Source organism: Doryrhamphus excisus, linkage group LG7, assembly GCF_037039965.1.
Source record: "Doryrhamphus excisus strain RoL-2023G ecotype Guam linkage group LG7, RoL_Dexc_Guam_v1.1, whole genome shotgun sequence".
Classification (NCBI taxonomy): Eukaryota; Metazoa; Chordata; class Actinopteri; order Syngnathiformes; family Syngnathidae; genus Doryrhamphus; species Doryrhamphus excisus.
Genome location: NC_136363.1, coordinates 11,056,656 through 11,081,192, shown reverse-complemented (window position 1 = coordinate 11,081,192; position 24,537 = coordinate 11,056,656). Strand labels below are relative to the sequence as shown.

Sequence of the window (24,537 nt, the reverse complement as noted above, 5' to 3'; positions counted from 1 at the left end):
CACATGGAGAATTTGTGATGCTTGCAAATAAATGCATTCTGTCCTGATTAGAAGGTGTACCTAATGAAGTGGTCATTAAATGCATATTCTCCTGCATAATTTTATTGTAATTTTTGTCTGCAGGTCACGGTCAGAAATGGGGGAGTTTTTCTTTTCTTTTTTTTTTTGCAGAGGCTGTCTGGAGCTTGTGTCTGGCCCTCCCCTCCCTCCATTGCCCCCCCCCCCCCCCACCCCACCTCCAGTCGTCCCCCATGGAGTTGGGGGGAAGGCGAGGTGTAAATCAGAACGCCTGGCTCAGAAACACTACACTCGGATGCACGCAGTAGAGAGTTGTCTGTTTTTTGTTTTTTGTTTTAACTCAATGGCTGTTTACCGGGAGTAATATGAGGATCCAGGCCCATGCACCACACGGAGCTCATCCGGGGCGGTGATGGAGGTATAGGCTGCATGCGGAGGCTCCGGGTGGCTGCCTCTCCTCTTCCTCCTGTCCGTCCTCCGGCTGCCGGCGGCGGCGGCGGCGGCGGCTCACTGCACCGGCGTCCCGGTCGTCTCATGCGAAATACAGCGGGCCAATTGCGAAGCTCCGGGCCCACAGAGTCCAATGGTTATTGCGTCTGCACCGGACCCCAGCCACAGGGCATGGATATATGTAAGTCTAACTCTACGTCAGCTTATTGTTATGTTATTTTTAATTTAGTATGATACCCCGAATGTCCGATACCCAGATTCTGCAGGTGCAGCACAGCTTGTCCCCATTTAGGCTCAAACTCTTCCAGCACTTGTCACTGCATACTTAAATCATATGCATTTATAAATATTGCAATATTAGAGATGTAGAGAGGGCGGATGCTTATATTCCAGGCCTTCATGTACATATTGCAGAAGGTACTGTGCTGTATTTTGGTCCTGGTTGATAAGACGTCCACCCCCCCCACCCCACTTCACGTCTGGTCTGTGCTTGGTGCATAAAAGTGGACCAGATAAGATAAGCGAGTTAGACTGGATCACTGGACCACAACATTAGGTACCACTGCTGTTTTTGCTACACAACTACAACAATACACATATTGAACACCTACATGGCTGTCAATCAAAACTTGGCAAAACAGCATTTCACTTCCTTCTGCTTACTTTTTTTTTTTGAGGTGGGGAGGTTGTCAACCTAAGGACAGGGCAGCGGGGAGATCACATGCAAATTGGAAACCCGTTTACAGGGGTCAGGAGTCACGCACGCAGTGAAACCAATGCGGAATGACCTCGGTGCATGCAGGATGCGGCAGGAAGGGCAGCTGATTGTCTCACACGCATGCAGAACTGTTGCAGGACTACTCGGAATCACATTTAACACTGCGGCTCCTGTGCAGAAGACAGTCATTCACAGTCTTTTATAAGAATGGACCTTGCAGTCTTTTATTTTATGGCATTTTTGTAACAGAAAAGCTCTTAATTATAGGAGTTTCTTGTTTAAATCCATTAAGAACCCGCTCATATTTGCACTTGATCATCAGGATATTGCCTGTATCTTTAAATTCCGTATGATTTTAAGCGGTAAATCATAAGTTAATATTGTGATAGAGGTGTGAGGGGGAACGGCTGCACAAGGAAGCCCATAAACAAAAACACACATCAGATTGATTTGCGATGCACCAGACTCCTCATTATAGCCGGCTGCTGTCTGAGGTCGCTCCTCCCCAGGGGTCAAGGGTGAAAGGTGAAGGTCTGTCAGTCAGGGCCTGCGTCTGAGTCTTTTGTCTCTCTCTCGCTGCCGTATTTCTCTTTGTTCACACGCTGCATATGATGTATATTAAAGGCAGACCTGCGCTCCGGTTTTTCTATATAGTTGTTCAGGGGTAGCCATTTTCTTTCTTATTTATTAACACATTTTTATATATTTTATGTGCAGTATTTTGCCAGGTGAATGGTTAGATCAATTAAAGGAATCCCAAAAGCGCTGCTAAGTCATAACATGTGTATTGTATTGGCCTATATGAAGCATTTAACACATTTTCACGTCATTTCAAGGTATTTGGACTCGCTGTCTTCTGCTTATTATTGTCTCAAAACACTTTAAAATAAGTCAAGGGTTTTTTGTTTGGTTTATGGTATTCCATAAACACTAATACTACTCCTACTAGTAGTATCATTTGTAGAGCTTGTGTTGCATGAGCAGCACTACTGCTACTACCAGTACTACTACTAATAATAATAATAAATCATAAATTTGATATTATACTCTAATTTGAATTGCAAGAGCTTGCATAATAGCATAAACACTATATTACTATTAATGATAATAATAATAAACACAAGAGCTTGCGTTACATACATAATGCTATTGCTAACTACTAATACTAGTAGTAGTACTACTACTTCTACTACTACGGATGAGAGGAATAATTAAATATTCGTGTAATATGATTGCAAGAGCTGTTGTGTTGCATACACAGTTATATTGCTACCACTACTACTACTACTACTAATGATAATAATAATAAATCATACATTTGATATTATACTCTAATTTGTATTGCAAGAGCTTGCGTAATAGCATAAACACTATATTACTATTAATGATAATAATAATAAACACAAGAGCTTGTGTTACATACATAATGCTATTGCTACTACTAATAGTAGTAGTACTACTACTTTTACTACTACGGATGAGAGGAATAATGAAATATACGTGTAATATGATTGCAAGAGCTGTTGTGTTGCATACACAGTTATATTGCTACTGTATGACTACAACTACTACTAATGATAATAGTAATAAAATATACATTGGATATTATACTCTGATTTGTACTGCAAGAGCTTGTGTAATAGCATAAACACTATATTACTATTAATAATAATAATAATAAACACAAGAGCTTGTGTTACATACATAATACTATTGCTAACTACTAATACTAGTAGTAGTACTACTACTTCTACTTCTACGGACGAGAGAAAGAGCTGTTGTGTTGCATACACAGTTACATTGCTACTGTACGACTATTACTACTACTAATGATAATAATAATAAAATATACATTTGATATTATACTCTGATTTGTATTGCAAGAGCTTGTGTATGAACACTATATTACTATTAATGATAATAATAATAAACACAAGAGCTTGTGTTATATACATAATGCTATTGCTACTACTAATAGTAGTAGTACTACTACTTCTACTACTACGGATGAGAGGAATAATAAAATATACGTGTAATATGATTGGAAGTGCTGTTGTGTTGCATACACAGTTATATTGCTACTGTACGACTACTACTAATGATAATAATAATAAAATATACCTTTGATATTATACTCTGATTTGTACTGCAAGAGGTTGTGACGCATTAAAGTTTTTTTAGAGTGACAAACAAGAAGAAGAACAATAGCATTCAAAGAAATGGAATGACAAAGTCAGATAATTCAAAAGATTCAAATGTATACACACATATCTCTTCCAGCAAGGTCAGAAACACAATAAAACATTTTTTTTGAATATTAGATTGGGATTAGAGACATAGCTAATGAGCCAGACAGATGGTGTCTGATCTGCTCCACCCCGCCACCACCGTCTCTCTCTGTGCTCTCTTGACTGGGCCTCCATGATTAAACACCGCATGTCTGTGTATTATGTCTAGACGTGTCTGGCTAATAAATGATCCAATAAATGATCTCCCCAAAAACCAGACCGCACCGCACGGCTCGGCCCAGGAAACCCACCCCCCGCACCCCCACCGTAGCTTCATGCCTCCCACTTTTTATTTCTAATTAAATCACTGCCTGTTTTAAATGAAGCAAAATGCATGAAAGGAGCCAGATAGCACACAGTAGATGAGCTGATTAGCCTGGAGACTAATTGAAGCACTTCACTAACCCATCAGGGACTCATGTTGTATTTATCCATTTTTGACTGTTAACATGTCTGAAAAAAGGAAAGGGCTGTTTTAAATCCTAATATTAGCTACACATGAGAGTCGATACAAACTCTGTATGCCAAATATCAGAAATTCCATTGAAAATAATCCAATAATGGCAATAGTTGAAATAAGGCCATAGTAATTATCACTATAATGTTGACATGCCTCGTCATGAAATGTGTATTATTTTGCAGTAAACACACTGTTGTCATACTTAGAGCTGGAGTGAGCCAAACTGGGGAAAGATGTGGCACAGTTACCATGGCTACCAATACATTACTGCACTGCATTGAGCTACAGTACTTTGGTTTCTGATATACTGGGCTTGTTTTCTTCAAATATATACTCTGTGTGTGTGTGTGTGTGTGCAGCTGAACTGGAGTTGGTTCAGATAATAATTATCCTGCTGGCGATGACCGTCATGGTGGTCGTGCTGGTCTGCCTCCTCATCCACTACCGCCTCTTCGCCCTGTCCCTGCTCGGCAGGCTTGGCGCCACGCAGGACACGCGACAGGTAAGTGGTGCACTTTTTTTGTTGTTGTTGTTTTTGTTGTTATAACAGTTGCTGTATGTGTTCTATTTGTGTCAGGATGCCAGTGGGTGGTCAAACAATGTGCTGAGTCAACATGGCGACAGCGAGGTGAGTAATGGTTTCTGTGCCTTGTTAGTTTCTCTTTAATTGTTATTTTTTGCCTTTTTAACACCCTTAAAAGCAGGGGTCTCAAACTCAGTTTACCTGGGGGCCACTGGAGCTACAGTCTGGGCAAGGCTGGGCCGCATCAGGTTTTCCAAAAAAAACAAAACGCATTTATTAAAAACAGAAAAATATACAAACTTTTTCAGTGTCTTTGGTTCCGATTTTCTACAATAAAAGCTCTGATAAAACATTCCACTGTTCTCAAATATCTTAATTTTTATTTTTCTGCACAAAATAAGATGAAAAATAAATAAACAAATCAAGAATAAAGAAAATCAATCAATCAGTAATAAACAAATATAATAATAAAAACTTAAGAAACCACATATAGTTGGTGGGTAGACAAATTATTTTTTTCAGATTCAAATGAACAAAGCATTATTAGAGCCCTGTAGACATGACAAAACACGACTATAGTCGCATTTATACTCTTTTTATTTACAACATATTGCGCAACTGCAGGGTCTTGAGACACATGCTAACTCGCAAACTAGAGAGCTAGCGACCTAAACGGTAGCCTTCAAGTTATTTCCTTTAAACTTAAATAGCCAAAAACTTACCACTTCCACACGGATAGGGAGGATAACTATTAACAGTTATTTAACCTTTAACATGAACATTAATCAAACATAATAATTTTTTCTGGGTACATGATACCATACAGCATCCATATCAAACTTGCACGGGCCGCACTAACATTAAACTTTCACATCAAGGCGGGGGCATCAAACTAGTGTCCTGCGGGCCACAATTGGCCTGCGGGCCGCATGTTTGAGACCCCTGCTTAAAAACTTGATACTTGATCATACTTGATCAATGTACCCCTGAGGTACCCCTAAGCGTACCCCACTTCAGGAACCAAGCTGTACATTAAAAAGTGAAATAAACAACAATCCCTTATAATTTCATCATCTGTTTTTAGGCAATCCTCCAAAACCGGACCCCGCCGGCCTTCATGCAGCGGCCCCTGTGTCGCCTCCAGCCCACCTATCCCTACATGCCACAGGAGACCGTCAATCTTCCGCCCATCATCTGCTTACCTGACGGGGAAGGAGACAAGGGCGGCTTCCCGCTACGCACCCCGGAACAGAGGCTGGAGCTGAGCCGGGCCTGCATCCGTGCTCCTCCTAACCGGACTGTCCTGAGAAGTGACATCATAGACGATTATATACACGGCACGGGCGTCGATCTGATGCTGGAGCAACCCCCTCCTGCTTACAGCATAACTGTGGAGGACTCTACCTTGGAGAATGGAGATGAGCTAAAGAGAGGCCCTAAAAGACTACAGGCGACTTGGCACGCAGGAAGAAGCACAACATCCACTGAAACGGTCCTTCATAACTCCTCAGTCACTTGAGAGACTTTTCAATGTGATATGCATCAGATATTTTCTATTAGGTGCTAAAATATCCTGTTCTGTTTGTGTCTATTTTTGTAAGCTTTTCCATGTCTTTATGCGCAGTGCGCCGATAAACACTGTCGTCACTCATGGGAATGTACTGTATACTAGGGGTTCGGAATGCAAGCTAATGTGAAGTTGCACTTGAAAGCGGAGAATGCTTCTGCTTTTTTTTTTTTAATTGTTTTTCACATGAGAGGAGCTGCTAAAGTCAGTGCTTTTTGCTTCAATTTGGCATATACTTTATCCTGTTTAAGCCAGAGGCAATACTCTGTTTTTGTTTACCATTAGTGGTGTGGCCATCTTTGAACGGGTGCCACCATCTTAAGCACTTTTGCCTATGAATAAACAAAAACACAATGGAAGAAGGAGGAGGAGGACTCTGTATAAGCCATGCACAGCAATACTTGTTGGTCACGCTCGGTGCAATTGAATTGATCAGCAACTGACCTGAGTTGAATTTAAAAGCTAAATATCCTTGTCGTTTACATTTTTATGTTATTTAACAAATATTTTGTATTTAAAATGTGTAGCAGTTTACAATAAATGACTGAAACGGATTGAGTGTTGTTTTGAATTCCACATCCGAGGGCATCTGCCACACAAAATACTAAAATACAGGTCTTAAACTTAACTTTAATGAATTTTTGAGTTAGTGCAAAACTAAAATAAATCATTATCATATTTTTTCTACTCAGATTTCAAATATAGTGAATTCAACTTAAACTAATATTTACAGAATCTAAAATCAAATCGTTAAAACATGTTCCTATTAAAACGGAGGAAACCATTTCACCTCCAAGCCACGAGGGGCGCGATGGAATCTTCGACGGAAATGGTTGCTTTTCCGGGTACACGTCATGCCAACTGGAGTGGTTAACTTCTGCGCATGCGCGTCATCACCTCCTTCGCTGCTCAGGACTGAAAGAGACTACAGACGGTAACCATTCGCCCTTCTTTTTGTTGTTTTCTCATTAAACTGCGCTTTAATTTGACACTAACATCTTGTGAACAAACAAATGAATGTGTGATATTTTCAAGTGCGGTTTGATTAGTCGAACTGTTTGAGCTTCCGTTGAAGATAATATCATGGTATGGTCCACGTAAGCGTCTTGGATAATTGACTGTATCTTACGTTAGCCAGCTCAACTCTGACTAGACAGTCTTAAAAAGCCATATTAAACTTAAATATACTACATACAAAATACATACTGGGCTCCATCTTAAATGCATATTATATCATAGTTTTATCTCTGCTTGTTACACATCTATGACGCTATGCGCTTGTGTAGCTAACAGTCCTCAGCACATTTGTTAATTTAGCCTTGTTTACTCTGCAGATGATGAAGATGCTGCACGTCTTTTTGGTTCTGGCCCTGTTCGCCTTGGGCTCTGGAGAGGAAGGAGCCCGTTTGCTGGCGTCCAAATCCTTGCTCAACCGTTATGCCGTGGAGGGTCGTGACCTGACCCTGCAGTATAACATCTACAACGTGGGCTCCAGGTTGGAACATTAGCACAGTGTCGTTTTCTACGATGTGTATTGTCCGTGTATAACCAATAAATTGTATTCTCTTGCAGCGCTGCTCTGGAGGTAGAACTGTCAGATGATTCCTTCCCTCCTGAGGATTTTGGAATTGTTTCAGGAATGCTGAATGTTAAATGGGACAGGATTGCACCGTATCCTTGCAGCTCTGAGTATTATTTGGTTTTGTTTTTCAGGAGTGAAATCTGTGATGACAGCTCTTCAAACACACACTTGACTCCAAATTTTCTTTGCTGTCATTCATTTTTTTTGTACTCGCTCTGCAGCAAAGTCACTGTGTGAGCTGTTGCTGTTGTTGCCAGGGGTGTTATCTTACTGATTCAAGTGTTTAAGGGGTAATGGATTTATAATATTTTGTACTATTCATACAAGTGAATCCTTAACCATGGAGCATTCAGAGCCAGCAATGTGTCTCACACTGTTGTGTTGCGACCCCTGAAGGCCGGCTACTTCAACTTCACCTCAGCCTCCGTCAGCTACCTGGCCCAGGAGGGCGGACAAGTTGTGGTAACGATCACATTTCATTTTTAACTGATTAAATGTAAGCGTCTGTGACTGAAGCTTGTATTTTTCTTAGGTTGGCTACACCAGCGCCCCCGGCCAAGGAGGCATCCTGGCTCAAAGGGAGTTTGATCGTCGCTTTTCCCCACATTATGTAAGCTTTGCAGTCGCACACATTGCTTTTTGCTCTGCTGAGTCTGGATGCTCACTTGTTTTCCTTGCTTAGTTGGACTGGGCCGCCTTTGGTGTGATGACACTGCCCTCCATCGGCATCCCGCTCCTCCTCTGGTACTCCAGCAAGAGAAAGTACGACTCTCCAAAGGCTAAGAAGAACTGAGAAGACTGGGGTGGGTTGGGGAGCGACTCTATTACTTGAGGGTTAACTGGGCGCAGGATCTCTGAGAAGCTTAATAACCCATATTGGGGGTGAAAGGTGAACGCAAAAGTACAGCGACCGTTGTGTAAGTTGATCAAACACAATGACAGATCATGTCAAGTTGAGTACAATTACAGTGTCAGTTGTTCTTTTCTAACTGTAATGTATTGAACTCACGTTTGCAGTTGTTAGACTTCGATATCAATAAAAACTTTTTTTTTTTTTTACAAAAAAGTGTGATTTTGTTTTGTTGACATCATATATTGTTGTGACGGTGAGATTTTACTATACTAAGTGCATTTAATCTGTTTAATACACATTTAATACACATACGATAAACCCCCAATATGTGATGTAATAAATAGAATACAGAATTGATTCTCAGACTGGCACAAGTACCACCGGTGGTCTGTGCAGGCTCTATTTAGTGGTACTATATAGAACAAATCACTACCTTATTCTAAATGAAAAGCTCGATGCAAAACACATCAACACTGTCATCTGCTGGTCTCCACGAGGTACAGCATGTGAAATATATATGTTGTAACGGTAAAAGAGTACAAAAACAATATACAGTAATTCTTAAACTACCATTATTAGAGCCCTATGGGTGAAATAACAACCCTATAGTCACCTTGACACTCCTACTATTCTTTGTTTACACCACATTGGGCATCTATAATGTGTAGGCCATACAATCACTGCAGTGAGATAAGATACAGCCAGCGCTTCAAACATAGCAAGCTAACAAGTTAGCCTCCAATTTATTTATTCTAAACTTAAGAAAGGCATTCAAATGGAGTGAGAAAAAAGGGCAAAGTAAAAAGTCAAAACCTTACCACTTCCACATGGAAAGGGAGCAGTATGTTTTTCACTTTATCATGTGGAACATGAAAGAGAGAGGAGTGGGGTATTTGTAGGTTTGAAGTGAGGAAATTCACATTAAATCATATATATATACTCAAACTATTAATATTAAGTTACAATTTATCTCTATGGCAAGATAAATATAAATTTGGGAGAATTGTTGGAGTCATTTCCTGAAATTAATTAGCTTTTCAACCAGAATGTTATTTGTTTTACGGAGTTCTGTTGCGTTAAGGCATTTCCTGGATTTATTTTGAAAGCATGACTATTCCGGAAGTGAAGTTGACTCACACAGGGCTCTTGGCTTAAATCAAGTGGCCAGTGAGCGAAATAAGGAACTGCAGCTTCGTTCGTCGGAGGGGCGGTACCTCGTTAGAAACTCGCCGCGTGTGTGTGACGGTAATTCGGACGTGACATCAGCGAGGTGTCACGACATGAATACATTTTCCGCATTCCGGGGGTACCAGTTGATGCGGCGAGCGTTAAGATTGTGACAACGAGCAGCGTGAAGATAAGTCGTGCGAGAGGCGACCATTGGCAGGAACCAAGCCGACCAGAGCACTCCTCCTCCCGGGTGAGTACACTGTGTTTCTAGGCACACTTCCACATGGATGTCTTGCAAACTGGACCCTCCTGGACTGTCAATTGCTCTTCCTTATTTAAATGTGTGAATATATTCATCCCATCGTTTGTGTTAGTGTAGATACTTCAGATTTGTATGGCCCATCTTTTCTACATGTCACAACAGGTTGGGATCTTCACGGCAGAGGGGGTGTTTTGGTGAGATGGACCAGAAGCATGTTCAGACATCACACTTGAAGCTACATGAGCTATTTCAACTTCAAATTAGTTTTTTCAAGTCTGTTTTGGAATTGGTTTTGAACCATGTTTGCACATAAGTGCACCCACAGAGAACCAAGCTTGGAGCACAGTAAACATGACAAGTCCTCATTAGTTTGACTGATTCACAGCGGGGGTGCCAACTGCCAACACAGGCAGCCCTGGCAAAACACATTTGAATCATGTGCATGCTGACACACAAAGTGATAGCACCCTTCAAAAGTGCTGCCTTGCCGGGCCGCACTGTATGTGAGCATTCCTGATTCAAGGAATAAAGAAGACAACAGTGTAAAGACAGACTGCATGGCAATGATGTCTTCCTATAAAATGGACTTCCTGGATTGCGTTTCATCATTGTAATTTCACCTAAGCAGCACACTTCCTTCAAGGTGTGGTTTGTGACGTAATATAAAAACGTGGAAAGATAAGGAAGCTGGTAAAGCTTTATTTAAAGGTATAGTCGACTATTTTTCAACTATTTTAAATCTAAGCGCTCCCACAATAGTATATTTTAAGCCTTGATGCTGGAGTGTTTTTACTGAGCCCTGCTTTTGTGTGTTTGTAGCTTCAATGCTAATGAACTGTAGCAACACTAGCATAGATACGTGCGCTACAGTGCTAGCATTAGAGCCACATGTTAACAGCAACATCATGCAAGGTCAGTTTTTTGTAGCTTCTGTAGCTGACTGATGGGTAGAGATTCAGGCTGTATTTTAAGATATGTAGCGAAGCCTGATTTTTCTTTTCTCTCTCCAGCTGGGGCTGGGATGTTTCCAGAAAGTTGACCGTGTAATTACCGTATTTTCTGGAACATAAGTCGCACTTTTTTTCATAGGTTGGCTGTTCCTGCGACTTATACTCCAGAGCGACTTATAAATGGAAAAAACAGTTTATGTTCATGGTTATTTTTTGTGTAGCTGAATAAGCATTGTGTTAGCATATCTTACACCTATTCAGCCTGTTCTCTATTCTTTTATTAATGTTAGAACTTGCCTCCCAAGAGGCTGTAATTTTGGTCTGTTTTGGTCAAGTAGTTAGTAAAATAAATTACTCACAAAAAATGCGACTTATACTCCAGTGCGACTTATGTATGTTTTTTTTCTACCTAATTATGCATTTTTGGCATTGTGCGACTTATACTCTGGAGCCACTTATAGTCCAGAAAATACGGTAGTACTGAGTCAGTTAGAGATATTCCACTTGGTCCCTCCTAAGGTCAAAACAACTCCAGTCGAAAGTAAACAAAAAACATGGCTGATGTCCAAAATGTTCAGTTTTCTGGAACACATCAGGGTGAACAATGAACCCTTCATTTTTCTCCCCTCCCACACAAAAACTGTCTCACAAAGGAGTTGCTGTTTGACCACTCCTTTACTCCCAAAGTGAGCTGGACTTGTGTAACAGGAATCAGTCTCATGGTGACAACAACAATAGCACTGAAGTGAAAGTGACACTCGTGGTCATTGGAAAGCAACTGCTGACCATATTTGGTAATAGCAATGAAGGGATACCATAGTTAGTAAGTACAGTGAAGAAAATAAGTATTTGAACACCCTGCTATTTTGCTATTTCTCCCACTTAGAAATCATGGAGGGGTCTGAAATTTTCATCGTAGGTGCATGTCCACTGTGAGAGAGATAAACTAAAAAGAAAAATCCAGAAATCACAATGCATGATTTTTTAACAATTTATTTGTGTGATACAGCTGCAAATAAGTATTTGAACACCTGTGTATCATCTAGAATTCTGACCCTGAAAGACCTGTTAGTCTGCCCATTAGAAGTCCACCTGCACTCCATGTATCATCCTGAATCAGATGCACCTGTTTGAGGTCGTTAGCTGCATAAAGACACCTGTCCACCCCATACAATCAGTAAGACTTTAACTTGTAACATGGCGAAGACCAAAGAGCTGTCCAAAGACACCAGAGACAAAATTGTACACCTCCACAAGGCTGGAAAGGGCTACGGAGCAATTACCAAGCAGCTTGGTGAAAAAAGGTCCACTGTTGGAGCTATCATTAGAAAATGGAAGAAGCTAAACATGACGGTCAATCTCAATCGGAGTGGAGCCCCATGCAAGATATCACCTCGTGGGGTCTCAATGATTCTAAGAAAGGTGAGGAATCAGCCCAGAACTACACGACAGGACTTGGTCAATGACCTGAAAAGAGCTGGGACCACCGTTTCCAAGGTTACTGTAGGTAATACACTAAGACGTCATGATGTGAAATCATGCATGGCACGAAAGGTTCCCCTGCTTAAACCAGCACATGTCAAGGCCCGTCTTAAGTTTGCATATGACCATTTGGATGATACAGAGGAGTCATGGGAGAAAGTTTTATGGTCAGATGAGACCAAAATAGAACTTTTTGGTCATAATTCCAATAAGCGTGTTTGGAGGAAGAAGAATGAAGAGTACAATCCGAAGAACACCATCCCTACTGTGAAGCATGGGGGTGGTAGCATCATGCTTTGGGGGTGTTTTTCTGCACATGGGACAGGACGAGTGCACTGCATTAAAGAGAGGATGACTGGGGCCGTGTATTGTGAGATTTTGGGGAACAACCTCCTTCCCTCTGTCAGAGCATTGAAGATGGGTCGTGGCTGGGTCTTCCAACACGACAACGACCCGAAGCACACAGCCAGGAAAACCAAGGAGTGGCTCCGTAAGAAGCATATCAAGGTTCTAGCATGGCCCAGCCAGTCTCCAGACCTGAACCCAATCGAAAATCTTTGGAGGGAGCTCAAACTCCGTGTTTCTCAGCGACAGCCCAGAAACCTGACTGATCTAGAGAAGATCTGTGTGGAGGAGTGGGCCAAGATCCCTCCTGCAGTGTGTGCAAACCTGGTGAAAAACTACAGGAAACGTTTGACCTCTGTAATAGCAAACAAAGGCTACTGTACCAAATATTAACATTCATTTTCTCAGGTGTTCAAATACTTATTAGCAGCTGTATCACACAAATAAATTGTTAAAAAATCATGCATTGTGATTTCTGGATTTTTCTTTTTAGTTTATCTCTCTCACAGTGGACATGCACCTACGATGAAAATTTCAGACCCCTCCATGATTTCTAAGTGGGAGAAATAGCAAAATAGCAGGGTGTTCAAATACTTATTTTCTTCACTGTAAGTAAGTAGCATAGTAAGTAAGTAAGTGTTGCACATTTTGAAAGTACTGTTCTTTGTTCTCTTGTATTTGTTAAAAATACTCGCCGCCGTAATGAAACAGGTTTTGTTCGTTTTACTGTACTCACACTGACTTCTGTAGTGTGCCAAGTAGGGAAGTTTGGCACAGGAAGTGCTGATGTCATCATACTGTCAAGGCAGGGTTGCGCTATGATAACGCAGGTCAATGGGAAAGGGAGGGATGTAATAAAAGTGCTTCAAAAACAAAAATATCTACCATTCTCGGTATGATCTAATGTGCTGAACTACAAGTGAGCTGTTTTGCCTTTTTAGGTACGTCTGTGGTGAAGGACCATGAGCCACTTGAGGTTTAATATGAACTAAGCGGACTCAAGAAACAACCTGAAGTGATCGGCATGGCCGTGTTCAAACCCGAGAATGTGGAGGACTTCTATGAGATCGGAGAAGTACTAGGAAGGTACGCTCACATTTAATGCTCAACATAAGGTGCTTTAGGATATACCCCTGTGGGACGCCATATGTATTTTTGTGTGTGTCGCTGTTGTCTAACGATCGCAGTGGACATTTTGGTCAAGTCCGAAAAGTTCGCGAGTTGGCCACTGGGACATATTGGGCGGGAAAGTTTGTCAAGCTTCGCAAGACCTCGTGCAGCCGCCTGGGACTGGAGAGGAGCCGTGTGGAGGAGGAGGTGGAGGTGATCCAGGCTCTACAGCACCCTAACATCGTTGCCCTCAAAGACGTCTTTGAGAGTCGGTCGGAGGTGGTGCTCATTCTGGAGATGTGAGTTGACAAGATGGCGTTTGTATGTTTATTTCGTCCCATTAGGGACAAAATGGTCAAAATGCTTTAGAAGACATGAAAGTTTTATAATCATTTAGCATACTAAGGTCAGTGACAATGACAATTAGCTGATATGTAAGTAGGTTTTGATTGATGGCGGACATGTTTTGGAACCATTCATTCATTTTCTATTGCTTATCCTTATGAGGGTTGCGGGTGGGGGGTGCTGGAGCCTATCCCAGCTGTCTTTGGGCGAGAGGCGGGGTACACCCTAGACTGGTCGCCAGCCAATCACAGGGCACATATAGACAAACAACCATTCACACTCACATTCATACCTATGGACAATTTGGAGTCGCCAATTAACCTAGCATGTTTTTGGAATGGGGGAGGAAACCGGAGTACCGAGGGTGGGATTGAACTCGTGCAGTCACTGTGCAGCCAGTTTTGGAACCAATTTTGCTGAAATATTAAACACATGGGGCGGCACGGCGGTCTAGTGGTTAGCGCGAAGACCTCACAGCTTGGAGACCAGGGTTCAATTCCATCTCTGTGTGGAGTTTGCATGTTCTCCCCGTGCATGCGTAGGTTTTCTCCGGGTACTCCGGTTTCCTCCCACATTCCAAAAACATGCTAGGTTAATTGGCCACTCCAAATTGTCCATAGGTATGAATGTGAGTGTGAATGGTTGTTTGTCTATATGTGCCCTGTGATTGGCTGGCCACCAGTCCAGGGTGTACCCCACGTCACACCCGAAGACAGCTGGGATAGGCTCCAGCACCCCCACGACCCTCGTGAGGAAAAGTGGTAGAAAATGAATGAATGAATGAATTAAACACATGTGATTAGCAATCTCCTAAAAGTGAGTCGCAAATTTTGTAGCGATTGGCCGAGAAATCTTAAAAGTACAGTGAGTGTTTAGTACAGGATGTAGAGCTCAAGCTTCAATATCAGCTCCATTATGTGGAGTATTTGTCAGGTGGGAATACATTGTGGTCATCTACAACCATGTATTTCTACTTCTCATCCACTTCAAACGGCAGCGTTAGCGGCGGCGAGCTGTTCGACTTCATCGCCGAAAAGGAGAACCTGACTGAAGACGAAGCCATCGAGTTCATGAAGCAGATCCTGAACGGTCTGGGCTTCATGCACAGCAAGAACATCGCCCACTTTGATCTCAAGGTTTCTAACGCCGTTAAGACAATATTTGACCATGATGTGTAGCTCTCTAACAACATTGTCTCCTTTCAGCCAGAAAACATCATGCTCTCAGACAAAGAGTGTCCTCATCCTAACATCAAACTCATAGACTTTGGTCTTGCACACCATTTTAACTCCGGGGAGGAGTACAGGAGCTCAAGTGGAACCCCTCAGTACATCGGTGAGACAAAAACACGTCCCGCTGTTAATCCATTTTTAATGGTGTCACGGTAATTGGATTAAGCGGCATGATCCTTGCGAAACACGGCCACGGCTCATGGTGACGGCCGGACAGGCGCCTCCAATTCTGAACTGTTGTCTGTTTTGTGCAGCCCCCGAGGTGATAAACAGTGAAGCCCTGAGCACAGCGGCAGATATGTGGTGAATATGCAGCACTTCCTGTCCTTGCACACTGTGTGTCCTGCACGGTTATTACATCTACAACTCATAACATTGTGATTCTGAAGGCGCTTTTCCTCACCTTTCCTATTATGTTGCCCCCCCATGTAGGAGCATAGGAGTTATTACTTACATACTGTAAGTTGCAAGTGCTTGGAAATACAACATACACAAGGTGTCATGGCTCCTGTTCAGTAATGTGCCTATATGCTGTGTCCTCAGCTTGAGCGGCTTGTCGCCGTTCCAGGGAGACACTGATGAAGAGACTCTGAAGAACGTGCTGGCTATGAATTACCGACTCGACACGCAGCACTTCAGCACCACCAGCTCCACAGCCAAGGACTTCATTGAGAAACTACTGGTGAAAAATCCCAGGTGGGTGGAGTTCATTCTTTGTTATGGCATTTTATTATTTCATTCAGTGAATCGTCTTTATGGAGCCCAAAACAAAATAATAATCAAGTGACAAACTTCCCCTTATTTATGATTTATTTTCCCCACATAATTCTTGTTTATGTTATTTAGTTTTATTTTTAGACTTTAAGGGTATCGCTAGAGCAAAATTGATTTTAATACTACTCTTTTAATACTTCATATTTCTGTTTACCTTATAAACTATAGGGGGAACCCGAACGCAAAATACAATATTAACACCCTCTACTGGTCGAATCATAAACTGCAACTTTAACGTTGTTGAAAATGTTCATTTAAGATAAGCATATTTGAGGAAATAATGTGTTTTTTTTTAAGTAATATGTGGCTTTATGCATATTTGAGACGTTAAACTTCTACTTTTCTTTTCTTCTACTTTTAGTGACAGACTGACAGCCGAGGACTGTCTTCGCCATCCATGGATCAAGGTAGTCACTCCTTGCGCTCTTAAAAAAATAAAAAAAATTTCACCTACTTCTGATCTCCAAATGCTGACTACCTAATATTTTGTTGCAGCCCATCACACGCAAACAGGTGGCCAATAGGAATCGATCTTCAATCAATATGAAGAACTTTAAGAAGTTCAATGCCAGAAGGAAATGGAAGGTACATGTTGTGTTTTATGTTCTTTTTGGGCAAACTGCACTGTTGTCATACTATAATGTTTCTTCTCTCCTCCTGTGGCAAGATGTCCTATAACATGGTATGGATGTGTAACCGCCTGGTCCGCTTAAAACTCTTGTGCAAAGGCAGCTCTGATCCACCTGAGGTAACTTAAATCCCACCTTTTCTAATAAATACACTCTAACTAGACTGCCTTATCATTGCACTAAAATTAATATATCTGCAATATGTCTGCTCCTGCATATGCTCCTGTGCAATACTATATGTATATTTGGGATATCTTGTATATATCTTGTTAAATTGTCTTTTTTACTCTACTTTTGTATACTTTTTTTTTTACTTGACTACTGCACTGAAAGGAGAAGCTCTCCAATCTCGTTGTACATCTTGTATAATGACAATAAAGGTCATTCCACTCTAATGTATGACAACGTCCCGCAGAGACAGTGCGAAAGCGACGTGGAGGACCTCGAAAGCAAGCCCGCCTCACTGCTGCGGCGAAGACTCAGTAGCAGTTCATAGAGTCGGCCAAAGGGGACAGCAAAGTGCAGCGTCTACCTTGTGTGGTGAAATTAAGGAATGGATTCTTTCTGTGTATACATGCAATGGCCTATTGGTGGATTTTTGGACATTTTTGATACAAAACGGCATGTAAACTAGTGTATCCAATATTTAATGTGTTTTCCTGCATGCCCGGGCAGTACTAAATGCAATTATTGTGTTCAACAATGGGACATACTCGTGACATGAGGTGAGAAAAAAAAACATGTTTTGCTGCAGTGTATACACATTTTAGTGAACTGTATACTCCTAATTCATGTCTTGATTCTTCAGAAAAAAACATTTCTACCTCAGTGTCATTTTAGTAGCATCATGGCTGCCACCTCCAGTGTAACTTGTGGCTAATGCAAAGTAGTTCAACACCTGTTATTCATTCATATTCTAATAACATCCTTTTTGGCTTTTAAGGATGATCCGACACTATCATTTTTCTTGTGTTTAATGATGCATTTTGCCGTCTAAACCTAAAAATTGTGTAAAAAAAAAAAAAATATATATATATATATACAGTATATATATAGAAATGTGCATGTTTGTTAAAATAAGCTGCAATCCTCCTGTTTATGATTTAATTCTCTTTTCTTGTGATGCAACTGGAAAAAAGCATAAAACGCACTTGTCAATTTATTTTTGTTAGTCTGAAATATATATATATATTTAAAAAAATATATTATTTTTTTTAAATCATTGTGTATTTTTTGGTAGTATTTTTTGGTAGCCTCATGTAAACGCAAACGCTACCCTTAATGACAAAGTTGAAACATGCAGCACAAACAAACACAGACAATTTACCATGAGCCTTTCTTCCGCTGTTTAAACGTTTTTAAAAGAACACAGAGTAGGACAACTAAAGGGTTGATTTTTCACAAAGAAGGTAATTTGCTGCTGCTCGTTGTGAATAGATGGGCTGTGAAAAGGTGTGAAAGTGCTGTAAACAACATACATAAATCTGACAGTTGTTGAGGAATGGAGGAAGAGGAGAGAGTAAGGGGTCAGATTTGAGCCAAGAGGGAGTGGACAGGGCTTCCAGAGGTGTTTAACTAGAAACAAAAAAGGGTTGAAAATTCCATATTAAATCATGGTATTTATGTATTGTTTTGTTTAAATATGTGGATTATTGTGCTTTGGAACAAAAATCTTAAGTGGGAGGATTTTTTTTATGGGATGCTTACATGGAGGTCATGTCATTGAGCGCGTGGTCCAGTTCCTCGCTGATGGCTTTGTATTTGAGTTTCTGTGCATAAAGCTCATCTGTGCAAAGAAACAAAGCAACAGCCTTGGATTAGCAACATGACAATATAACTCCAATATTCTTGATAGGCACTGTAGAGTGTATTTTTTAGATCTCTGCATAGTCACGGATTTCTTATTTAAAATCCGCTCATTTGTGCATTTTCTCTCTGAAAATAGGTATTTTTTTAACTACACCAGGCAAGCAGTGTGCTTTATGTGGACTACAAATGTAGACGAGATGGATGTTAAAGCGCAGAGGTTGCGGTCGCCTGACGACCAGGATAAAGACTAAGCTGTGCATCCAATTCAAAATGATCATCTCTGTTATCATTCAATAGTATGGTAATGGTTTAATTTCATTTGAACATGCATCAGATTACAATTGAGTGCATCCCATAATCAGTTCACAGTTCCACATGTCCAAAAGGAGTAGGAAGAAGCAAAGCTTATTAAATCCTACCCCTCCATCTGGTACTTTTACAATCAGTAACTGTTACATTTGTTCACTTCCTGCTTTCCATTATACAGTTTAAGGGTTTGTTTGGTTTTTTTTAATTTTGAAATTTGTAAGTTTTTGTCGCGTACGAAGTACGAGGGGATAGTATAGGCCAGGGATGGGCAAATATTTTGACTCGTGGGTTGCATTGAGTTAACAACATTGTCCGGGGGCCAGAACATATATTTAACACACACACACGATTTTATGCTTATAATTTTTTGTCTAATTTTATCTGTAAAAGTGTTATACTATCAACTGTATGTTCTCATTTCCCTTTTTTCAGGAGCACTTTAAACATCAGACCACATCAAACTAATTTAATTTTACAGTTTTGTTTTGTTTTTTTGCTAAAGAAGCCTCAGACTTGTAAGTCATGTTGCCAGTTTGTATGTTAAAAGTTCATTCATTCATTCATTTTCTACTGGTTATCCCCATGAGGGTCGCTGGGGTGCTGGAGCCTATCCCAGCTGTCTTGGGGTGAGAGGCGGGGTACACCCTGGACTGGTGGCCAGCCAATCACAGGGCACATATAGACAAACAACCATTCACACTCACATTCATACCTATGGACAATTTGGAGTCGCCAATTAACCTAGCATGTTTTTAGAATGTGGGAGGAAACCGGAGTACCCGGAGAAAACCCACGCATGCACGGGGAGAAAATGAAACTCCACACAGAGATGGCCGAGGGTGGAATTGAACTTGGGGTGTTAAAAGTTGAAATACTTAAAAAGCAACTGGTGGGCCGGATTCAAAGGCTTGGTGGGCCGCATGTGGCCCCCGGGCCGTAGTTTGCCCACCCCTGGTACTCTGTAGCCTATATATTTAACAGTTTCAATGTGTGAGTATTATAAATAGGAATTACCTTCCAGGTCATCAATAGTCTTCTCCAGCTTGGCCACAGACCTCTCAGCAAACTCCGCTCTGGTCTCAGCCTAATGTTAAATCAACGCAAACATCAACATAGCCACCATCCAGAAGGATTTCTAGAGTCAAAACATTGTGATCCTTTACCTCTTTCAGCTTGTCTGTCAGAATCTTGATCTCTTCCTCGTATTTGTCCTCCTTCTGAGAGTACTATGTGGACAAATAGCTCAAATTAGGATAACAATTTTGGACTCTTCTTTGCAATTTGTAAATAAACAAGTACCTTCTCAGCCTGCGCCTCAAGGGACTTCAGATTATTGGTGACGTTCTTTAGTTCCTCCTCAAGCTCGGCACATTTTCTGGTGGAATTTATGGTGTAAATGGGTCCAAAAAACAAACAAAGAAGAAGAAGACACAGTAAAAATGGCAGACAATTACCTCACCAAGATGGCCGACATGCTAGTTTGATTACTTGCTATGAAAATGCTAGGTTTTTACCATAAATAGTAGGGCATAGCAGGGCATAGAATTATAGTAGAATTCATTATTAAAAACAAACTACACCTGTTAAGGAAGCCAAGAATATATAGAAGATACATTAAATAACCTATGTATTTATTTTTTTTACAAGCAATAGCTAGCTAGAGAGGAAGCTAACAAGCTAACTAGCAACCCCATAGACATGAATGGTTGGTTGAGGGGGCGTGGCTTGTCAAGAGAGTGTTTTGGGGTATTTCTGTGTGATTCTTTCAAACACATTAAAAGGAGAAATCACGGCAAAAGCAGCAACAAGAAGTTAATAAATAATAATTTTAATAAAAATAATTAATAAAACAGACTCACGCTTCAGCCAGCTCCGCCCTCTCTTCTGTACGCTCCAGCTCCCCCTCCACGATCACCAGTTTACGAGCCACCTGAACGCATCACAACGCTCATGCTGTTAATATCCAAAGCTCCCTGTCACGATCCACCTCCTCCAGGAGAGTGAGCTCACCTCTTCGTACTTGCGGTCGGAGTCCTCCGCAATGTGCTTGGCCTCCTTCAGCTGGATCTCCTGGAGCTCCATCTTCTCCTCGTCTTTGAGAGCCCTGTTCTCGATAACCTTCATGCCTCTGCACACACATTAGACGTCCATTATCTCCACCCACTCTTCCATCTTTGTTGTGGAACTTTAACACTACAAAGTCACTCATATTTGAACCTCATGAAAAGAAAACATCAGGTTCTCCAAAACGGTTGGAAATATTTCATATGTTAATATTTTTGTCAATTTTAAATCCATTTCTGCCTGAAATATACCTTACATTTGGGGGATTTTAACATTTGTTTGTACATATACTTATAATTTCAGTGGCAAGACACCCATGCAAAAAACTTTCAAAGCTGGGGAACTGTGCTGCATGTTTTGAACGGGAAAAATGGCACCATCTGGTGGACATATATATACATTACAAATAAAAACTTGAAGACAAGCAGTCAAAAATGAAGGATTGTATTACATTATGTTAAGGAGAATGGAAAACTGCATTTTTAATGTGAGATCTTTGGGCATGAGGAACAAATATTTCCCTTTTTGTGAGGCGTTGCTGTTTTAGACTAATTTAAGAACACAGGATGATTCTCAAATGTTTAAAAAATGTACATCCTCTGGCAAATTACAGCTATATTCATTCAGCACAGTGTGAATTCATGGACGGCAAGTTGTCTCCAGGATCTCTTATGAAGGAGAAAAAAAATCACCTCTCGCTTTCATCGGCCGCCTTCTCGGCCTCCTCCAGCTTCTGTAGAGCGGTTGCCAGCCTCTCCTGAGCTCGGTCCAACTCTTCCTCCACTAGCTGGATGCGCCTGTTCAGGGAGGCCACCTCCGCCTCCGCCTGGGTGCGCGCACACACACACGCACACACACACACTTGATGCGGGCTGAGTCAAACTAGTGTAGGCTATATGCTGATGTTTCAGATGATTGTATTGGATAAACCTAAGAGGTAACGTGGCAATGTTGCTGTAAAATGAGAAGTATCATTTCCAGTCGGATGATAGATCATGTGACTTATTAGCTGTTGTTAGCTTTACACAGTTGAAAGGCTCGTTTGAATGCCAATTGTAGCCTGCATGATGAATTTAGATCATTCATTTTATTTATATTATTATTTTTTTAAAAGGGCTGCACGGTGAGTTAAGTGGTTTGCGTGCAGGGCTTACAGCTAGGAGACCTGAGTTCAATTCCACCCTCGGCCATCTTTGTGTGGAGTTTGCATGTTCTCCCCGTGCACGCGTGGGTTTTCTCCGGGTACTCCGGTTTCCTCCCACATTCCAAAAACATGCTAGGTTAATTGGCGACTCCAAATTGTCCATAGGTATGAATGTGAGTGTGAATGGTTGTTTGTCTATATGTGCCCTGTGATTGGCTGGCCACCAGTCCAGGGTGTACCCCGCCTCTCGCCCCAAGACAGCTGGGATAGGCTCCAGCACCCCCGCGACCCTTGTGAGGATAAGCAGTAGAAAATTAATGAATGAATGAATTATTTTAAAAAAAATGTATGAACATCATTATGTATATTAAATACTATAAAACATTTACTACAATAATTCAGCATTTTACCTTATAGGAAAAAAACCCCATTTATATTATGTTATCTTTAAATAGATTTATAATGCAGTAATTGTTAATGTATTTTTTTAATTATTTGTATTTATGTATTTTATTGACCTAAAATATGTAAAACATATTATACACACACATCACACATGAGTCTATGCAGATATAATAAACACAACAATTCATATATTTTGTTAATATTATTCAGTTTGTGGGATGAACAGTATATGGCAGTATAATATAATAATTGGATATATAGTATATATATATATATATATATATATATATATATATATATATTAGGCTTTTAACAAGTGCTATAGTTCAAATTGATTGTCAAACTGTGGCGCAAATACCACAGATGGCACACAGGATCCATCTAGTGGTACGCAGCATAATTAAATTTTTTTTCAAATAAAACCAAAATGACTTTAGAGACATATACAGATGAAATAATCATACAAATACAAATGCATTAACCAAAGATAGACTAGACACGTATTCAAAGCTAGAGGTAGTGAAAACGGTACAGACATGCTACATGGAGATGGTACTCATCGGACATTTTTTGGACAATAAATAATGAACCCAATGTTCAAATGCTACTCTTGGATCTGACCTATCGGGTAGCGGGCGGTGAAGGATGTACCTAAAAAGGAGTGGTGCCATTGTTAAGCTAAGAGTCGAGGTTTAGCGGCTGACATCATGGCCTAAGCAGGCCTCTCAATCCTTACACCCCCTTCACACACACAGCTGTCAGGTTGGGGGGGGGGGGTCTCCATCCAGAGCATGAGGAGAATGGAATGCGGTGGAGGGGAGCTGCTTGATGAGGCTTGATTTACACTGGTGGCTTTTATCATAGCGTGTGACAATATTAGACTGACATTAGTGGTGTTACCGGGTAGGAGTAACTACATAACAAAAAAAATATATATTTTTTTACGGCTTTACAGGGGGCTACTCACATCAGCGGCCTTCTTGTCGGCCACCTCCAGCTTCTCCTGAGCATCCTTCAGTGCCTCAGAGTATTTGTCCAGCTCGTCCTCCGTCCCCTTCAGCTTCTTTTGCATCTGCAGGAGCTCGTCCTCATGCTAGGAGGACACAGAAGCCATAATTGTAGTTTGACTGTATGTTCTTATCATATGTTGTCCCAGCCTACCTGTTTGCTTCTATCCTCCGCCGCTTTCTTGTCTGCCTCCGCCTGCTCCGCCTGGTCCAGAGCGTTCTCCTTGTCCAACTTCAGCATGAGCATCTTCTTCTTAATGGCCTCCATGTTGGCGGTTGCTTCTTTTTTTTTTTTTTAAACAAGAACGACGAAGAGATGAGGACGGACAGACGGACGGCCTGGCGATGTGGACGAGACACCAAACTCCGACCAAGATGGAAGGCGAGCTTTTATACGGCTTGGATGGAGTGACACTCCCACTTTTGGAGAATCCCGGGGATCATCCACAAGGCCGTTGATCATCCACCCTCCGTTTGTGCACTCAAACTGTGTATTTTTCATCCTTAGACATCAAACCACCACCTAATTCTTCCAGGAATCTCACATTCGGTCTTTTAACCATCATCCAAATATCGCCTTAAAAACAAATAGAAAATATTTCCCCTTTAATCCCACGTAATGCTGCTACTTTAACATGCTGACTCACAGCTGTTGCCGCCGTCAAGCAAGCAGTTCTAATCCCATCTAGCACCAAGTGAGTTTACACTGGGACGTAATTCAGCTCTGGTGGTCTGACTCAACAGCAACAACATGCTAAGTCTGTCATTTCACTTCCTGTTTTGTCTTTAGTAAACCCAAGGTAACACTCGAGGTTTTCTTACAAGAATGTGAACTAGTTAACCTGACAGGAAAACACCAGCGGTTGAGGCTGCGTGCGAGGAATGGCATCGCAGCCCTCTGATTGGATGATTTGTGGGCGCCGTGATCTTCCAGCATCATTGACAGCAGGGGTGCTGGAGCCTATCCCAGCTGTCTTGGGGCGAAAGGCGGGGTACACCCTGGACTGGTGGCCAGCCAATCACAGGGCACATATAGACAAA

General features: G+C 41.3%; 4 protein-coding genes across 6 annotated transcripts; 3 read left to right on the top strand and 1 right to left on the bottom strand.

Annotated features, from left to right (window-relative positions):
- Positions 1-242: 242 nt before the first annotated feature.
- LOC131102056 (protein TMEPAI-like) lies at positions 243-6,578 on the top strand. Its single transcript, XM_058047536.2, has 4 exons — positions 243-649; positions 4,294-4,436; positions 4,512-4,562; positions 5,542-6,578. Exons 1-4 carry the CDS (start codon positions 400-402, stop codon positions 5,974-5,976), a joined length of 879 nt encoding a protein of 292 aa, XP_057903519.2. The 5' UTR covers positions 243-399; the 3' UTR covers positions 5,977-6,578.
- Positions 6,579-6,841: 263 nt separating this feature from the next.
- Positions 6,842-8,662, top strand: ssr2 (signal sequence receptor, beta). The gene is made up of 6 exons (XM_058047130.2): positions 6,842-6,958; positions 7,359-7,519; positions 7,597-7,695; positions 7,960-8,068; positions 8,139-8,216; positions 8,289-8,662. The coding sequence occupies exons 2-6, from the start codon at positions 7,359-7,361 to the stop codon at positions 8,397-8,399; spliced, it is 558 nt and encodes a 185-aa protein (XP_057903113.1). The 5' UTR covers positions 6,842-6,958; the 3' UTR covers positions 8,400-8,662.
- A 963-nt stretch (positions 8,663-9,625) lies between these two features.
- LOC131101799 (death-associated protein kinase 2) lies at positions 9,626-17,764 on the top strand. 3 transcript variants are annotated; one of them, XM_058047154.2, is made up of 12 exons: positions 9,626-9,879; positions 13,610-13,754; positions 13,856-14,077; positions 15,121-15,259; positions 15,329-15,458; positions 15,610-15,658; positions 15,788-15,814; positions 15,899-16,051; positions 16,491-16,536; positions 16,625-16,714; positions 16,797-16,877; positions 17,174-17,764. In XM_058047154.2, the coding sequence occupies exons 2-12, from the start codon at positions 13,693-13,695 to the stop codon at positions 17,252-17,254; spliced, it is 1,080 nt and encodes a 359-aa protein (XP_057903137.2). In that variant the 5' UTR covers positions 9,626-9,879; positions 13,610-13,692; the 3' UTR covers positions 17,255-17,764. The 3 variants fall into 3 exon arrangements, with proteins under 3 accessions (XP_057903137.2, XP_078648211.1, XP_078648212.1); XM_078792085.1 differs by lacking the exon at positions 9,626-9,879 and adding an exon at positions 11,522-11,635; XM_078792086.1 differs by lacking the exon at positions 9,626-9,879 and adding an exon at positions 11,536-11,668.
- A 70-nt stretch (positions 17,765-17,834) lies between these two features.
- LOC131101800 (tropomyosin alpha-1 chain) lies at positions 17,835-23,853 on the bottom strand. The gene is made up of 10 exons (XM_058047155.2): positions 23,651-23,853; positions 23,457-23,582; positions 21,633-21,766; positions 20,887-21,004; positions 20,736-20,806; positions 20,176-20,251; positions 20,040-20,102; positions 19,891-19,960; positions 18,466-18,544; positions 17,835-18,333 (listed from the first exon to the last, which is right to left on the bottom strand). Exons 1-10 carry the CDS (start codon positions 23,762-23,764, stop codon positions 18,330-18,332), a joined length of 855 nt encoding a protein of 284 aa, XP_057903138.1. The 5' UTR covers positions 23,765-23,853; the 3' UTR covers positions 17,835-18,329.
- Between the last annotated feature and the right edge of the window lie 684 nt (positions 23,854-24,537).

Excerpts from the sequence above, each read along its gene's own strand:
- LOC131102056 (XM_058047536.2), top strand. The coding sequence starts at position 400 with ATGCACCACACGGAGCTCATCCGGGGCGGTGATGGAGGTATAGGCTGC. Across the intron at positions 650-4,293 it reads GCCACAGGGCATGGATATAT|CTGAACTGGAGTTGGTTCAG; the intron begins GTAAGTCTAACT and ends GTGTGTGTGCAG. Across the intron at positions 4,437-4,511 it reads CCACGCAGGACACGCGACAG|GATGCCAGTGGGTGGTCAAA; the intron begins GTAAGTGGTGCA and ends TATTTGTGTCAG.
- ssr2 (XM_058047130.2), top strand. The coding sequence starts at position 7,359 with ATGATGAAGATGCTGCACGTCTTTTTGGTTCTGGCCCTGTTCGCCTTG. Across the intron at positions 7,520-7,596 it reads ATCTACAACGTGGGCTCCAG|CGCTGCTCTGGAGGTAGAAC; the intron begins GTTGGAACATTA and ends ATTCTCTTGCAG. Across the intron at positions 7,696-7,959 it reads AAATGGGACAGGATTGCACC|AGCCAGCAATGTGTCTCACA; the intron begins GTATCCTTGCAG and ends TGGAGCATTCAG.
- LOC131101800 (XM_058047155.2), bottom strand. The coding sequence starts at position 23,764 with ATGGAGGCCATTAAGAAGAAGATGCTCATGCTGAAGTTGGACAAGGAG. Across the intron at positions 23,583-23,650 it reads CGGAGGATAGAAGCAAACAG|CATGAGGACGAGCTCCTGCA; the intron begins GTAGGCTGGGAC and ends GTGTCCTCCTAG. Across the intron at positions 21,005-21,632 it reads GCGGCCGATGAAAGCGAGAG|AGGCATGAAGGTTATCGAGA; the intron begins GTGATTTTTTTT and ends ATGTGTGTGCAG.
- LOC131101799 (XM_058047154.2), top strand. The coding sequence starts at position 13,693 with ATGGCCGTGTTCAAACCCGAGAATGTGGAGGACTTCTATGAGATCGGA. Across the intron at positions 15,815-15,898 it reads GGAGTTATTACTTACATACT|CTTGAGCGGCTTGTCGCCGT; the intron begins GTAAGTTGCAAG and ends CTGTGTCCTCAG. Across the intron at positions 16,878-17,173 it reads GCAGCTCTGATCCACCTGAG|AGACAGTGCGAAAGCGACGT; the intron begins GTAACTTAAATC and ends AACGTCCCGCAG.